The following is a 19,146-nucleotide window of genomic DNA, read 5'->3' on the forward strand; positions in this document are numbered from 1 at the left end:
AAACTACAGTCTAGTGTTGACCAGCAAAGCAAGAAAATAAAATCAGAACCCTCTCTAACCAGCAGACCTAAAAGAGGAAGAAAGCTAAGGACAAAGCTTGATGAAGATCTTGAATCCAAAAAGGTGGAAGGTAAATACACCATCATTCCTCCATTGAATGCAAAACAATTGACTAATGAAGTAGTTAATGATGGCAATCTCAAGAATATTAGTGCATACTATGAAAATATTGATGAGAATGATCAGAGGGAAATTGATGAAGATGTTGTTTTGCATTTGCATAACTTCGACAAATCTTTAATTAAGCTAGAATGTAGTATTCCAAAAGATTTATATAATATTCTTGATGCTAGAAGGCTAACAACAAGCTAATTAGATAAAGAAATGAAAGAGCATGATTTGATCAATATCAATGCTTGCATCTCTCAAGAAGAAGTTGTTAGACTCATGGAGCTAGCTAACAAGAAAGAATTCTGAAGCAAAAACAAAGTAAACAGGCTTATGGTTGGCAAGGTTGAGGAAGTTAGAAAAGAAACTAAAGAAATTTGGAAAATGTTTCTAAAGAACAATCAGTTACAAGTCAACCCCAATTATGATGATGACTCGCAAAAGGAAGATACCTCTCATCCGGAAGATTAGGCCAATGCAACTCTTGATGCAAAGGATAGTGAAAATCCTTTGGTTGACCACCCAAAGATATTGGAAGGGAAAGTTGAAGAGGCCAAGGCAACACCAAAAGATGATACTGCACCAAGTGGTAACACCGGTGCACATGTTGAAGAAAAAGAAGAGGATAAATAAAAAGTTCACACTGAGCGAGAACTGGAAAAGGATGTAGGTAACAAGGAATCAGATTTGGATAAGGTATAGGATAAGGGCGAAGAGGTCAAAAAGGGAAAGCATAAAATTGATGATGTCCCGATAATCATGGCAATTGACACACCGAATGACAAAGGAAAAAGGATCCTTCCACAAATCTCCATTAATTTTGATAGATCTCTTGACATTGGACAAATGTCTCCAACTGAAAGGTTGATGGTTGCTACAACGGTCCAGGCTCAAGCTAGTTAGGACTTGGTTAAGTCAGAGAATGAGGACAAAAAGTTGATTGAGATGTCTGTAGATGTTTTACAAAAGGTGGAACCAGAATTACAATTAGATTCAAATTCCAAACCCTGTGGTAGATTGTTACAAGTGATCAACAATATCCATACCAATTTTGAGTCATTGGAAAAGGCAACCACCAAGACAATATTAGACAGATTCAAGGAGGTGCGTATGCAGACATTTCGGAAGATGATCAAAGATGATAGAGTCAAATTGAACAAAGGACTATAGACTATCTATGAGGCATAGAGTGAATAAGGAAAGATATACACATCATGCCTTGTACTGCTCAAATTCACATCAGATATAGACAAGTAGATCAATGTTTTCTTGGGCAAGCTTGATAGTATACATCAGTCATTTGATTCCAATGCAACCCTTACCAATAGTATAGAAGGTCAAGTGATGGCTCTAATTGATCAAATATCGAGCCTTAAATTAGAAAAAGACAGGATACTAAGGCGGGTTGGTGAGCTCCGGATCCTTATTGCTCCCTGGATGGACACCATGCTGAGCAATAAAGTTTTGATTGCATGAAGATAATGACACAACTTGTTCTGTCAAAATTGAAAGATGTGGAGATATACGCTTATGTTTTCAGTGTTTTCATCACAGTTTTGGACAACTTGAAGAATGGGTGGGATACCCACTTAGGATTTTTGAAGACCATTTTTTGCAGATATCTTCAAGTATGTATAATATCGGCTATATACCCCTGTATATAAGTTTTTTTGAGCAACACTCCATCTTTGGCATTTTTGTCAAAGGGGGAGAGTAGAGTGAAAAATGTACAGAGAATGGTACAAGTTTTTATTTTTTTGAGTTTTTAGTTTGAGGGGGAGCCTCATAAATTTTGATCTAGGAGCCATCAATGCCAAAGGGAGAGATTTTTGGCAATTGACACTCATTCGGTGGATACCATTGCATGGATAATGGATTAGGGTTGTCATTGATGGCAAATCTCCTCAGGAATTCTATCCGGTAGTTATGGATTTTGGTAACAGGTAGAGGAAGTGGTCTGGTAATCAATCACCAGTATTTCAGGATAAGCATAGCACTTTTTGGTCCAGAATCATTACGGTGATTGTAGTGGTCAGATTCGTGCATGGGTTGATAGAGTTGACATGTAGAAATAATTTAGACATCATTTGGTTGATCCGCATATGTTTTAGAGATCCGGTCTAAGCCGACACCCAGTTACACGTCACATTGCATATTATGGATGGCCGACTCGATGAATATTTTATTTTGTGATTGCGGATATATATGACTAATGTAGGAGATCTTTTTGAGGTATGATATGAGTGAGAAACTTATTTGGCACAGTTTCATGTGTGCATTATTGATCTGGTAGCTGACTAAGAAGCAGAACATAGCATAGTTGTGGAGGTGTTACAGTCAGACTTTTTGCACTTAACTAGAACTCATCCAGGAATTGTTTGATGGTATTTTGGAGTTCCATCATTGTTGTTATCATTGTAAATGATCTATAAGTCAGTGAGACTTCCATATTGTAATTGAACCTTTGGTTCTAAGTAGTGTTCCTGAATGCATGTGCATTCCCCTTTTGTAATATTTATGTACTCCTGATCACAATATATGAATATTGTGGGTTCCAATCCCACCATGGTTTTTCCCTTTCCGGGTTTCTACATAAAAAACCCGGTGTTATGTTTTTGTGGTTGATTATCTTGTGTTTTTGCATTTTACTTTCTTGCATTTGCTTCCGGAGGTCTAAGAAAAAGTTTGAAAATATATTTACTGGTAAAACATTGATTCACCCCCCTCCCCCCCCCCCCTCTCAATGTTTCTTGATTCCAACATGTTTTTTATATGATTTCCTCTAGTTCATCTATGTAGAGTCCACAAATATAGAAGAAGAGAGTGGGTAACTCTATTTAGCATCTATGGTACTCTAAACATCCTATATTTCATCAACCATTGTTTGTACCCTACAGACAATATATTCATAAGACTTCATCACTAATGAAGCATTCAAAGGTGGAAGATGTTAATCATTAATCTTGTCCAAAATTTAATGCCATAGGATTGTGTCAAATTCCTTGGAAAATCCATAAAATAAATTAAACTCTATGCCTATTTGATTTAGCCTCTTCAATGACATATGTCAAGGTGAAGATGCCACCTATGGTATGATGGCTCCTCCCAATCCTACTTTTCATTTGACCCTCATCTTATTTATCTCTACCCATATTTATAGATGAATGACTAAAGGCATGTCAAATATCTATGCCAATGTGTGGCCAACCATAATGGTATAGTAGTTACTTAGGTCATTATATTTTCTTAGATTGGAGCTTAATTATAGTATGAAAGATCAAGCGATTATAAAAGAAATGACAATAAATAGATTGTGGGTTGACTTGAATGCTTGGTTGGTTTGGAAAATTATGTGACATATATATCTGTATATAAATATTGGACTATAAAAAGGAAATAAAAATTAAGTACTTGTGAATTTGATTCCACAACAAAAGACCACATTAAGACCTTTGATAATGAATCACCTTTTAAATAAACTTTGCATACTTTTGAAGTAGTGAAGCTAACGAATAAAATAGAAATAGATTGACCAATATGAGACAATCAATCACTTTATGAGGATTTGAAACTACCTCTAGAACAAGAGACAACAAATTCCATGACTTGCTTAATGGATAACAAAATAAAAAGCTAAAAAATTGTTGAGTATAAAGATGCAAATAAGTAAGCACACAAGTATTGCATATGAATGCAATAATTTTGGGCATGTAAAACCTTTAAGTTTTGTTCACTCTATTCAATTAAAAATTGGCTTTAAATTTTTCTATTAATAAAAGTAGAAGGCTCAAACACAAAACCTATTGCTTTCAAGTAGTAAAGCTTACCATCCCACCAATCACCTCATCCACGTGCAAAAAAGAAAACAAATTGTTTATTTATAATAGAAGAAAAAAATAGTTGTGGTTATTCAACTAGTTAATATTTAAGAAAAGCTAGTTATGTTAGCTTCTCAGTTGAATTTTTATGTTTTTAGATCTTCCAAATAGGTAATAATTTTAATATATACATTTAGGGATCTATAGGGTGCTTCTGGAATACAGGGGAGGACAACCAAAAAAAGAATATTGTGTTGCTACAAAGAAATGATGGAGTTGGATGCAATGTAATGATAGAGATGGATTGATGCTATAATAATGGGGACTCGATCATAATGATGTAGAGAAAAGAATGTTTACTATGCAAAATGAATCATATAGGGTTGAATCATATTGTTGCTTGTTATTTAGAAATAAGAAGTGTGAGAACGTGTGTCATGAAGGAGTTGATTTTTTTTTGTGCAAGGTTCGACATTCACTAGTGGAATGGCTAAGGACCTGGTGATATGCATAAGAATAAACTCTTGGTTGACCATTTTTTGAAACTTTTTCCATGCAAAGGAGGAAGAGTGATCAAATAGTCCTTACATGGACTCAAAAAAATGCACTCTTGTTTAGATAGAAGAGAGGAAGTGAGTGGAGTAGGAAGTAACCCTTTTGGTTGTGGAGAGAAGTTTGATTTCAAAGAAGAATACATTGAAGCTTTAGACAACAAAGGAGGGAGAGGAGAAGGTTAGAAACCTAAACCTTCTCTAGAAAAGTGTGGTGTAGGTTTTACAAGAGCCTTAACTCCTTGTTTCATGTACCTAAACCATTTTCAGTATATCCAAGTTTAGGAATATCTTTTAATCCAAGCACATAACATGTCTCCAAATCAAATAAAAGAGGAAGGGCCATATTACTAATCTTGTCTAAATGAGAAATTTGATCATGTGAAGAAGAAGGTCCATCATCTTGAATAGGAGATGATGATGGTATTTGAGAATTACAGAAGTAGAGGAGGTTGGAATTAAAGATTCAGGTTGTTTAGAAGTAGATTGTGCGAATGAAATAAAAGGCATCTTTAAGGTCTCAAGTTCATACTATAAAGAGACTTAGTTTATACATGTTTGGTATAGTGATAGAACTCAAAGAAATATATTTCTTGCTAGTAATTATGAAAGAGAGGTCCAAAATGCCATTATATATAGTTTATTTTAATAAATTGGCAATCAATTATCTTTTATGTCTTGTGCATGCTTCTACATTTTGCATTCATGTTTACAAGGGTAGTGTCAACTACCGCATCAAATAAAATCCATCTATCCATGCTCTTGTTTTCAAATGTGTATGATGTAGATTCATTTGAGGAGATTAGAGTGCATGTATACCATTGTACACTACATTTGACTAGGAAAATGAAGTCACTTTAAGCAATCTTTTTAAATTTCACATCACATTTACTTTAGAAATGAAATTAAGACACACCATCTTTAATGGGGATGTGACTTGCATATTTCTTTTTAATTTGATCAAGTCTTAATCAATCAACTTTAATCATTATGATAAGATATAAATATTTCTATGCCTTGGAATCAATTTCAAAATGAACAATTTTAAGGAGTGGTGACTAATAGTCAACATATCCTTAACACAATTATATATAAAGAGCTTAAGCTACTAGATCACATAAAATGTAATCTACTTCTCTTTAGAGAATATATTTATTTATAAGTTTTGCGCCACATCCTTACATATGATAGTTACTTGAGCTAGAGTTAATTTTATATTATACTTAACAAGATATAATTCTATCTTACAAATTCTTATTTACCATATTGATCATAATTTTTTTTATTTATATAAAATAATCAATAATCCAATGAATCCAAAATTATCTTGATAAAATATTCTATTATCCAACAACTCAACCATCCTACCTACAATTGAAAATTTCCCCATTATAGTGCTAATTCTATGTAAAATGAAAAATATTAAACTAGTCAGATCGTTAGCAATTTTTTATAAAAAGTAATTAAAGAAAATTCTCTTGCAATTCAGTTCATGTGTAAACATTTAAAATTTTAGTTCATACTCAGGTCGGTGATGTGACCCATTTTACTTTTATATGATGAGAAAGGCAGGACTGTTGTTTGGAGGAATTGATAGATACGTAATTTGCCATGACTGAGCATTTCATGTATTTTGTCTCTTTCGAAAACTACAAATTTCACATGTCCCAATTCTTTTGCTCTCTTAGTGAAAGAAAGCACTTTTTTTTGTTTTTTTTTGGTTTATTAGTGTGCATATGTTAATTACTAAAGAGCTTATCTACCTATAAATTTAAAAACCAAGCAAGACTTTCAATTGGTGGAAACATTGTCCTTTAATCTCATATTAGGGAGAACATTTGAATACACAATGTTCTTTAGTCTTTGATTTTAAGGAGTATACTTAGCAATTTACATTTTTTCATTTTTAGCTTTATTTTATATCTTATAATAGATCATGGAGTGTGATTCAAAATGTTGATGCAAAAAAAGAGACAATCAAATTCAAACACAACTATTTGAAAAACTAATGGATTGTGGAAACCCGATGAAATTAAATACAAACCTCTTAAAGAATATGGTTGTGTATTCTAATGTGAAGCTATTAGGAGAAAATTTTGAGTTGTGCAAGAAGAATCCTTCGACTGTAAGGTACCTAAAATGTGGTATATAATGGAGGATGATGAGCCCATCAATAGCCTAGAGATATAGATTCAAATGGTATTGAAGTTTGGAAGATAGTGGCTTTTGAGGTACCGTCAATGTGTGTTAGAGATAGGATCAATAAGTCTTAATAAGAATATTGTTGTTTATCTACCCCTTAAAGAGATTGGGACTATTCACTGAGAATATTTATGTCAATGGCCTGGCAATATAAGGGTCAATGAGGCACATTAGGGAGGAGGCTTTCACATGCCAATAAGACACTGACACCCCAAATGATGTAAGATTAAGAAATGGGTACCTAAGATGACTAATCTAGGAGGTAACCATCATTCTCAACCTATTTATCATAGTCACCGCATGAAATGTTACTAAATTAATGAGAAGCGTGTTAAACTCTATATATATGATTGCTTGAGGGATTGAACTCTTAACGAGAATATGTTTAGATAGCACCATAATACTCTCTATTTGATTATGATAAACAAGTTAAAGGTATCGTCATTGAACCCCACTAGCATACAAGAGGTCGAGCATCACTAGTGAATGAAAAAGGTGGATATTTCTTCAAGTGTCCTAAAATTGAACTTAAAAACAATAATTTTCAAGCATTGTAAGAGAAACATATCCCTTAGTTTCAATCAACAACTAAAGTTAAGTTGAAGTGTGTACCAACCATAAGGACCCCTAGGTAAACATATGAAGAATCAATGTCAACATTCTCATCTTTGCAAGTAAGAATAGCCTCACATTAAAAGCCACAACTTTTGTTTTCTACAAATTAACCTAAAGTTTCTAGTTATAACAAAACAAGGCTAAAATGTCGACTTTGGAGACCCTTTACTAAGTGAGAAATCAAGATAATGTCATGTGCAAATAGAAGAATACAATAGGGACTCCAATAATTAAACAACCAAACGTATCCAATAATTAATATATGTAGAGCCCAAAAATATAGAAGAAAGCATGCAAGTCTATTTAACACCCATGGTACTCTAAACATCCTCTATTTCACCAACCATTAGTTGTACTCTACAAAATATAGTGTGATCACTAATGAATCCTCCAAAGGTGGAAGACCCAAAGGTTTAATCTTGTCCACAACCCAATGTCATAGGGCTAAATGCCTTGCAAAAATCCACAAAAAATAAATAAATTTATGACTATTTGGTCCACCTTCCACAATGATAGGTGTCAAGTTGAATATGTTTAATCTATACAATGATGATTCCTCCTAAATCCTACTTGTCCTTTGGCCCTCATCTTTTTTGTCTCTGCCCATCTTGAAAAACAAATGACTAAAGTTGTGCCAATTAGATACTATTACAAAAATATTTTAGAGATTCACACATGTTCTACTATTCTAGTCATGGTATCATGTAATTTTGCATGTCATTGATTGTCATTGTTGTCCACCTTTCCAAGTGAAAAACATGGACACAATTTAAATTTATGTATTAATGTTTATAGAAAATTAAAATTGAGTTGTGTGATTTTAAAGTGATGTAATGTAAGTGGAAGAAGGAAAGTACATAAACATATTTTAAGAAAAATGAAAAATAAAAAAGTGTTTTAATAAGAGAAAAACAAGTTTATTAGGTGATATATAAAGGTTTTAATATCACTTCTAATATTCAAGGTTTAGAAAATGTGTGATTAGAGGGGTCAATAGGTTTGTGACACATCATAGATCTACTATATGAACATGGAAGTTGGCCAGGGGCCTCTTCCTATTGATATTAGAGGGCTCAAAATACTAAAAGAATCTAGAATGAACCCCTTTGGTGGATATGTCTATGAAAAATTATTGACGAGAATCAAACATCTCCCATAAGAATTGAGAAAGACATATTTGGTCCTCATAAGTCATGAAAGACTAGAAAGAACCAACAGGTCTCTAAATAGATGGAAAATTTATCCTTTAACCTCATAGTAGGGAGAACATTTGAATAAGAGATGTTTCTTAGTCTCTTATTATAAGGAGCATATATAATAAATGCCAAGCTCTTGAGGAATGTATTTGTGTGTCTCAATGTGAGTCTACTAGGATAAACTTTGAGTTTTGCAAGAGTAACCTTTAGGTTCCAAGGTAGCTAGAGTATGATATATGGTGGGGCAAGACAAGTCCATTACTAATCTAGAGATATAGATTAAAATGGTATAGAGGTTTGGAAGGTAGTGGATTTTGAGGTACTGTCAATGAGAGTTAGAGGTAGGATCAATAAGTTTATATACGAATACCCTTGTTTATCTATCCCTTATAGAGATAGGAAGTATTCACTAAAAATATTTGTGCCAATGGCATATAAATATCAAGATTAGTTAGACTCATTAAGGAGGAGGATTTCATATGACAACAAGACAACACCACCACAAATGATGTAAGAGTAAGATGTACCTAAGATTACTAATCTAGGGGGTAGGCATCAATCTCAACCTATTTATCATAGTCACCAATGGAATGTTACTAAATTAATGAGATTAGATATGTTAAACTCTACAAAAATGATCTAGCTTGAGAAATTGAATCTTAACATTAACATGTTTATATAGCATCATAACACTTTCTATTTGATTCTAATCCACAACCTAAAGGTACGGGCCCCAATCCTCACAAGAATAAAAGAGAGCGGGAATGACTATTGAAAGAAAAAGATGGATCTTTGTCTAAGTGTCCTAAAACTAAACTTGAAATCATTATTTTTCAAGCATTATAATAAACTTAGTCTCAAATCAACAACTAAAGTTGAGTTGGAGTGTGGACCAAAGACAAGGACCACAAGGTAGACATATGAACAATCAGTTCATCAACCTTCTCATATTTGTAAGTAAGAATACTCACATCAAAAGCCACAATTTTTTTGTTTACAAATTAACCTTAAGTTGTTGGTTATGAAAAACAAGGCTAAAATATCAAGTTGACTATGAAAATCCTTTACTAAGTGGGACATCAAGATAATGTCATTTTCAAATAGATGATAGAAATAGACACTCCAAATAGTAAACAATCAAGTGTATCATTTAGTGTATTTGATATGATTTCCACTATTTCATCTATGTAGAGTGCAAAAAAGTAGAAGAAAGTGGGAAAGTCTATTCAACACCCATTGTACTCTAAATATCCTCTATTTCACCAACTATTATTGTAACCTACAATCAATAGCTTCATCACTAATGAAGCCTCCAGAGGTGGAATAACCAAATAGTTAAGATTGTCCATAACCCAATGTCATAGGACTATGTCAAATGCCTTGTAAAAATTCACAAAATAAAATTAAACTCTATGAATGTTTGATTTATCCTCCACAATAATAGGTGTGAGGGTGAAGATGTAACATATGACATGTTGTGTCTTCCTAAATTCTACTTGACCTTTAGCTCTCATCTTCTTTGTCTATACCCATCTTGACAAATGAATGATTAAATCTATACCTAATATTTTTGTTAAGGTATGTCCAACCATAACATTTTATTATTTACTTGGGTCATTTTAGCCTCTAGAGTTGTGGATATGATGGACGATATGGGAGGTCTAGAAAGTTAGAAACTCTTGAGTAACCATATAGTTAAACATGTTACCAACATATATTGTTGGGACATCAAGGATGTGTTTAAAGAAATTATCTTTGAGGTTCTCAATTTCTTGGAATTTCTTGGACCAGAGCTTAAGGATAGCATAAAATACAAGTGATTATAAAATAAATAAAATTGATAGGTTGTGGGGTTGACCTAAATGCTTGGTTGTTTTAAAAAATTATGTAAGGTAGTAATGCGTGTATATGCATTAGACCATAATGTTAGAAATCAAAACCATTTACTTGTGAATTTGATTCCACGTCAAAAGACCAATTGAAGACCTTTGATAACAAAATCATCTTTTAATACAAATTTTTCATCAATTTGGTTGTGGATTGACCTAAATGCTTGGTTGATTTGGAAAAACATGTAAATATTGAAGTGAAGTTAAGGTAGTGGAACAACTTCCTACACTAACCAACACTTGATATAAAATTGTATCATAACTGGACTAAATAAGTTTTGTTTACTAGATAGTCATGATTTAAAGAGAGATTAGAGATCCCATACTAGAGGAGAGAATGAACTTCATCTAAAATTGGTCTGTGAATTACAAAGCCTCTGAATTTCCAAAGGGAATACATAAGCAAGGTCATCATAAATGTCCAAAGGAGTTCCCAGTGTAGAGGAGATAATGAACTTTATCTAATATTGTGTGTGAACTACAAATACTTCGAATTTTCAAAGAGGAAACATAGGCAAGGTCATCATGAATGAACCCTTGAGTTTAGGTCTAGGTCTAGAGATGACCCTAACTTAGGAATCTTACCATTTTTGTGTGTAAGCATATAAGTGATAACATTGAATTGGCGCCACCGTGGTGAATGGGGAAGTTATGAAATTAGCACTTTTAAGCAAAATGGAAAATGCTTGGTCGATTAAGTTGGTAATTTGTGTTAACTAATAAAATTGTAGCAACCAAGGGACAAACTTTACATGAAGAGGGTATAAATCACTTGGTTGGTCACGTCATATCCATGGTTGGTCATATGCAAGTGTCACTTAAGAGACAAATAGGTGACAACCCCTCCATAACACATGTCATGATTGCTACTAAAAAGGGGCTGCTAATTGACCAAATAACACAACAAGCAATAAATAGCAAAAAGTTAACAATCTTAAACTCGTGCAAGCAACACTAGAGTTGCAAATCTTTGGCAAACATCTCTCAAAGCATACTTTCCAGGGAGTTCTATAAGACCTGAAGTATTCCAAGAGAAAAAATTATTGGTGCGAGTCAAGAGGCATATCATTGTTATCTAGCTTGTCAAAAGTAGAGTAATAATTGAATATTAAGAATTGACATCCGTCTTTTGCTGCAACAAATTCTCCTTCATCCAAACGTTCCAAGGAACTATGAAACCAACACCAAGAGAAATGAAAGAGAATAATCTATTTAAGTTTTGTACTTTTTTACAATATATATTTTATAAAATGTATACATATAATTTATTTTAAAAACATATCTTTCAATTTAAAGACTTGTATTTTATAAAAATAATCAAATATTCTAATCATATTATATTTTATTTTGTACAATATACACATACATTGAGGACGCGTCTATTTTGGTTCCAAAATGACAGTACGGATTGACTAACACGTGTGTTAGTCGCACGTTTTACACCGTCAATTTTGCAATAAACGGCTGCGATTGACTAACACGCGTGTTAGTCGCACGTTTTACACCGTCAATTTTGCAATAAACGGCTGTGATGGACTAACACGTCGCTATCACGCTGTACAAAAGATCTGTTTTGAAGCCAGAATAGCCGCGGCCATACATTGATGCCTTGTTAAGTTTTTATTAACATAATAATACAGTATATTTTAAAAAAATACAGGTTCATTCAATTAAATATATTTGCACGTGGTAGGGTCCTCTCTGTAACGCTTTGAATTATATGAGACAGGGATGGCACTTTCAAGGAAATATAGCACTTAGTACGATGAGGCACCAATGAAGATAACCCAATAGGCTTCAATTGGGTAGGAGGAGTGTGATCTGTCCACAGTGAGCATGGTTTGAATTCATCAATGGAAGTGAAGCAGAGCTGCCACTTGGGTTCCGGTTCATGTACATCCATGTGCCTTACCCCTCATAGGATCTTTCATTTGTCACGTCACAATGGTTTGTGTTAACTACCTGTAGAATCTTTTACCACCCATTTGGTTGCCTGTGCCTTAAGGCCTTAATATACATGTCCTTATCTAGATCTGGTTAATACTTCTGTGATGCTTGATCATCAATGGAAGTGAAGCAGAGCTGCCACTTGGGTTCTGGTTCATGTGCATCCATGTGCCTTACCCCTCATAGGATCTTTCATTTGTCACGTCACATTGATTTGTGTTAACTACCTGTAGAATCTTTTACCGCTTATTTGGTTGCCTGTGCCTTAAGGCCTTAATATACATGTCCTTATCTAGATCTGGTTAATACTTCTGTGATGGTTGATCTTCAAGTACCTACCTGGTATTACCTACCAGAAAATCCATTTTAACTTTTTTGTTTTGGAGCCTGCTAACAGCTGTTATACCTACTTTGTCCTTCAACAAAAGACTAGATCTATAAAAAAACAAAAACAAAAAACAAAAAAGTTTGTAATATGCTGAAGAAAGTGACTGAAACAAGTATCAATGCATATGTTGTGTGCCCTGTAGCTCTGCACAGGAATATCAAAAGATTTAGTAAAGGTAGAATAAAAGGTAATCTTATGGAGCTCATGGTTTCTGTCATCAAAATTCCATAAAATATCCAACTCTATGGAGGAAGGAAATCCGTGTTTGAAAAAAAAACATGTGAGCATAGAGATAAAAGGATCTTGACTATATAATTTAAGGGTCAAACAATCAATCAACTTTATAAGCCAAAATTGACCTGATGTTTGAAAAAAGTTAATTTGACAATGGTGCCAAAGATAACCAATAAGATAATGTCTCATTTGGTCTAAGCCGAAATCATCTCAGAAATCATTATAAAGGAGAAAGATATAACAGTTACCTTGGATATCTCTCTTCCTAAGAATTATTCACTTTGTAAAATAATTCAGTTTTGGGCTGTTGAGCTTTATATGAAAATTACAGAACTTCCAATTCAAATAAGCATGCAAAAAATTTAGAACTCAAATTTGGTAAGTACATATTCCTAATGTTTAGGTATTGACCTTCCATATTTCAAAGAACGAGTCAAGTTAAGTCGGTATTCCTCAATCACATTTTTCTAGAAGTTTGCTTCTAATTCTGCATGATATTAATGTGCCTGAATATGAAGTCAGATCAACAGTAAAATAAATTTGAAATCCTACGACCCAGACTGGGATATGGAAATAAAATATTTGGAGTAATTACGCATCTCATTGTGTTCAACTCAATATATTGCCATGATCACTTTTTCTGCCAGATGATAGTTGTTAAAATTGTACGAGTAAGAATTAGCCCCTGTTCCTTTTGGTCTCTATGTAATTTTTGCTTCAATATAAATAATAATTAGCCCTAGTTCCCAGAAGAGAAATGAAAATAGAATACCTAAAAAAGCATTTATAGTACTTGGTCTGTATTCATCGACAATAAAAATGTCAGAGAAATCAACAATTGTGAATCCTGAGTAACCAGACAAGCAGCTAAACAATCTAATGAAACTCCATCATTCTCCAATTTTGCATATCCTTCGTGGATATATGCACACACTACTGATTTCGAATTCGATCTGTTCTTCTTATCCATCCATTTTTCCCTGAGATTATAGTTGTCAAGACCCAAAACTATGTACTTGAAGCTTTTAAAAGGCTTAAATCTAACAAGACGACTGTTAAAACGTTTAGAAGCGATTCAGAATGCTCAGTATAATGGAAATCAGATCTGAAGGAATGAAAATTTTCAGGTGTTTATTTTAGTATAATGATTTAAGAGCTGTTAAGAGTATGAGTCACATTTGAATTAAAGATGGATCAAATTATCAATTATCAAGAGGTCGATAGTTTAATAGTAGAAAATTTCAGTATTAGGTTCAAATTCTAGCTCGTCCATAAAAAATTTAACATGGTATCAGAGTCTAAGCCAAAAAAGCCAGATCTAGCCATAGGATCCCAAGTACCTATAGTCTGGCTTAAGGAAGTAATTGAAAAATTAACCACACGGGAAGACTAGTTAGTAAGATGGTTGGTAGATCAGTGATAGAGCACCTCAACAACAATTGAAAGATCTTAAGTTTGAATGGTAGCTGAATTTATAACAAAAATAATCAATCTAAGAGAAAAAATTATTCCTTGTATATTCATATTTTTAAAAATATATCTAAAATTATTGGATTTTCTGTGGAACTCAAAAAATCCACAATACTATTGATGAAGAACTCGGCCTAACACATCTGTAGAGAAAACAGAAAAAAATAGAATAATATTTTCTGTATATACAAATAGATAGATCCAAAGATCCTTAAATATGTGACATGTTTAACAGATGTATGCATACCATCATGATATCTAATGAAACTGAACATGCTTCCTATCCCACAGATTAGAAATTACATGACACAATCATTCCTTTTTAAATACCACTATGTAACCTTTTGTCATCAAAGAAAACAATGCGACATTTTAAAATTTCCGGACTATGGTCTCATGTTGCAACTAGCTTCTTCTACAGTCTAGGAGCATTTGGGTTCAAAATTATAGACATGCTAGCATGGATGTAGCTTCTTGCAAAATTTCTAGAGCATGGTGTTTTTCAGCTCACGGGCAAACCAGATACCAATTAACACATAAAACTACCCTTGCGGAAATCCACAAGAGGATTTCCAATTACTTTATATATATTCTTCAAGTTTTGTGCATCCAGCCTGAAGCATTCAAATTGCCCATGAGGATGCAATGAAGTGTCATATGCATTGTTCAAACATGGTTCAATAGTCTACATCAAACCTTTGGAAAAAGTCTGCTACTAGTTTTTCTATCACATGAGGAAAAAATTAGTAAGATACCGGAGCAATTTCTTAACACGTCGTGATTGATATGAAGAGTCTGATAATGTTATACTTGTCAATCAAAATGTATGTTCATGTCGCCAAACAAATTGACACCAACTTCAAATAAAATTGGCACAGCTCGCAGAGCTATCAAGATGAAAGTCAGAAACCTGCAAAAGATTTAAGGAATCATTGTGAAGCAACTTAACAGATAATTTTCAAGAATTACTAGTCCTAGGGAAGTTTATAAGTAAAGATAGATACAAATGCTTTGAAACGTAGCCTTAGAAAGAATTCCTGAAGGCTGAAAGTTGAAACAATATGAATATGCCCAAACAAATAAAGAATTGAACCATTGATATTGCTTTGAGATAGGTTTTTTATTCAGAAATGTTACATCCCTCAACATTGTTGATGCTATTTGATTTGTATACATTTCATTCCATTTCAAACACATGGTACATCCTATTGAAGACTCCTTGAATCTTAAGGTTTAGCTTCTGATTGTGAGTCCTGGAAGACAAATTAATTGACGAAACTCATGTCATCAGACAAATTAATGAGATTGAATGTCATGTATGATAGATGCAGCTGAGAGTGCAGTTGAGATGGAACTGCCTGATTATTCTGAATCACTTTCTGCTTTTCGCATTGATTTCAAACCCCTTGGTCTCTGCATCAAGGAGAAATTGAATTAGTTAGTGCTAGAAGCAATGAAGGCATAAATAGCCTTTGAGAAGTGATCGCAAAATTGACAAGAGACTGCTGAGAAATTACCTTCTTTGTACATTTCTTTTCCCTCACTTCATACCGCTCTTGAGAAATATCGTTGAGCCAACCACCAGGGCTAACACTCTGCAAAAAATCATAGTGTATAATAAATGGAAGTGCTTCACTTTATGACAACTAACATTCTTTTATCATAAGTAACAACTGCTTTGGCATATCATGTACTAAGACTACTCTAAATTCGACATCATGTCTAAGCATCTGAACAGCTTCATAGTCATTGATAGCCCTTTGGTGGACAATATCCATCTCAACTTTAAAAAAAACACATCAGAAGTTGCCTGACAGGACGAATTGTAGGTAAACTGTCAAGCATATCTAAAATTTCCTTTAAAAGGTGCATTTAAAGACATAGTATTCATCAATGTTACCAGAACTGTGAATGACAACTGCTACTGCTACCAGAGAACCCACACGGTTTAAAGAATAAGAATTATGAGATCATGTTTTGCAAAAAAATCCAGAATAAATAGGATATTTTGAAAATTAAGATTAGTAAGCAGGAGATTTATGCAAAGTGTAGCATTATGTCCACTCTATTAACTTTTGAAAAATATAGACATCCTTTTCTACATTGCCTGAAGACAGAATAAACAAAAATTTACAAAATATACTTTTAATCTCAGCATTATCAAGGGGTGCAAGCCAATTGGACATGAAAATAACCAAATGGATTAGGAATGAGCAATTTACAATTCTGGAAAGATAAAACAACAGTGGCAAATTTTGGTCATCCTTTTCAAATTAATGACAGTATAATAGGGAAAAAGGAGAAAACAGCACGGTCCAGACATAAGGGCATGTTTAATACCTAGGAAATTCTCAAAAGCCAGCATACATGAAAAGTCAGTCCGGATTCCTTCCCCACCTGGGATCTCATTTGTAATACAGGCATATATATATGCCAGCTACAACAGTGAGGACAAGATACCATGGAGTGAGCTCCTAAAATTTTTATGCCTCAGTTGATACTAAGAAACAGTGACTTGCATGGGAATCTTTTCCGGAGAGTTCCCAGCAAACATTGTTTAGGAGAGAGATTTCTAGTTCTGGAGTTGGGCTGCAACCGCTTAACAGATTTATAGGCAAATGCCCTGTGTGCTCGGTTTGAATTTTTAGATAATTTCTTACAATATAGAAATTGAAATTAGACTATTTTTCTGTAGAGGACTCCCAAGGTTTACTAGATAAAACCCTACTATGAAATTTTAGGAAGCCTCCTGCATGAGTTCATTAAATAAGCTAAAATTTGAGAAAGATGCTCGTTAAGAATCCTCGACAACAAAAATAGAAAGAAGCTGATTATGTTTTCTGTTCTTTATTTGATTCAAAGCTGAAAACAAAAAAATTGAGACAGAAAAGTTGAGAAAAGCACAAGTACTCACATGGATTGTCCTCTGAATAGACTTGAGGCGCTTTTTGGGCTTCACTGGCAATTTCGAGCCCTTTATTGCTAAAAAATCCTCCTCTATCTGGCCAAGAGGCAGGGTCAGACAAATTTTTGGCCAAATCAGAGGCTCCAAATTCAAGGGCTTGCTATGTTGCATTATGTTGGTTTGGTCAGTATGATTGCTGCTCCTGGTGCTCATAATATTATTTATCGGATGCTGCAATCTGGTACTCCTTTCTGGACGAGGTGCGGAGGAATGAGAACTGTTGTTGCAAGGCACCGACACTTTTTTATCAACGGCTAATTTCACTTGGTAGTGATGTTCTTGAGAGGATATTGTTAACTCGGCAGCATATTCTTCTTTATTGGCTCTAAAAACACGCCTGTCCATATGAATAGCGGACTTCTTATCTGTAACGGCCTCGGCCTGCTTAACATGTGGCTTGACGCAACTCATTCGCTTGCGGATTCCCCATTTCGGTAAAAAATCTCCACGAGGAATTGGATTTTCCAGTTCTACCGCCATATCCATTTTGACAAAACACTACAATCCTTCAGATTTGAGTCCAGACTGAGAAAAATACCCGCAAGTCCGTGGATTTGAAGCAAAACCACAAAAAGTTATGACAAAAGTCTTTGAATCCTCGGACTTGAAGCAGAAACACAGAAATTTATACAGATTACAAAAAAAAATCTTAAATCTTAAGATTTAGAGCATATACTTAAAAAAGCCCCCCAAAATCCTCCATTCTCTCTGCAAAATCCTCATCCTCACACTGCAAATTACTAATTTCCTTTCAAAATTTCACGAAGCCGTCTTTATAGTTTATTTGAAAAGAAGACATGAACATCTTCAATTTTTACCCGTAGATGTTCTCCAAGCAAGTTTTATGGCAGCAAAAAAATTAATTCTGCTAAAAAAAATAGGTTCGAGTTCCCAATTCCATCAACAGGGCTCCAATTAATCCTTCGAACAAATACGGATCACCTGCACAAAAGTTTATCAAAATTTCAGCGCTCCGAAAACAAAACTGAAAAAATTCAGAATCGAACTAGGACTGCTGAAGAGCCTCAATAAATTTTGTGCAAAAGTGAGCCAGATAGCATGAAAAACCATCGAAGATGCCGACTTACCTAAACATCAAAAAGGTGGGTAAATTCTCGTCAGAAAATTCGAAAAAGAGGGCCAAATGCTCCAAGATTGAATTTTTTAAAATCTTCAGACTCTGCAAAAGATGATTCAATTGCATAAATCCCATTAATGGCTGCCCTTCGAACCATTTTAATCCGGGTTTTTCCACACTCCGCCTCCTGCTCTTTCTCAGTATCTTCTCCCCTGCTTTCTTGAATTGTATATAATTGTGATCTATTTTTATTTTATTTTAATTAACTTGTTTTGCCTCCAACGTTTCTATTTTTATCTCGCTTCGAAATTGTTTCAAAATATCGCTGGCACCGTTGGATCAAATGATCGACGGTTAAGTTTTATTTCCTGAATAAAATATGAATTACTAATAGAAAATCATATGAAGGACACGTGTCATTATCTTTCTCGCTCTCGGGAATGTAGATAAGATATTTGCAACTTGTTTTGTATTTCATTCACTTAAAATATTTAACCTTAGGTAGTTCAACTAATGTAGTCATTTAGACACTTTTATCGAGTAATTTTCAACGGAAAAACCTCCTCGGGTTTGACTGAAATTTAGTTAGGGTTTATATTCAAAGTCATTAAATCCACGTGCAAAC

General features: G+C 33.9%; 1 protein-coding gene across 1 annotated transcript; it reads right to left on the reverse strand.

Annotated features, from left to right (window-relative positions):
* Positions 1-15,558: 15,558 nt before the first annotated feature.
* On the reverse strand, positions 15,559-18,755 carry LOC131065946 (uncharacterized). The gene is made up of 4 exons (XM_058000550.2): positions 18,532-18,755; positions 17,393-18,385; positions 15,996-16,073; positions 15,559-15,891 (listed from the first exon to the last, which is right to left on the reverse strand). The coding sequence occupies exons 2-4, from the start codon at positions 17,927-17,929 to the stop codon at positions 15,841-15,843; spliced, it is 666 nt and encodes a 221-aa protein (XP_057856533.1). The 5' UTR covers positions 17,930-18,385; positions 18,532-18,755; the 3' UTR covers positions 15,559-15,840.
* Between the last annotated feature and the right edge of the window lie 391 nt (positions 18,756-19,146).

The sequence above is a fragment of the Cryptomeria japonica genome, chromosome 2, assembly GCF_030272615.1.
Source record: "Cryptomeria japonica chromosome 2, Sugi_1.0, whole genome shotgun sequence".
Classification (NCBI taxonomy): domain Eukaryota; kingdom Viridiplantae; phylum Streptophyta; class Pinopsida; order Cupressales; family Cupressaceae; genus Cryptomeria; species Cryptomeria japonica.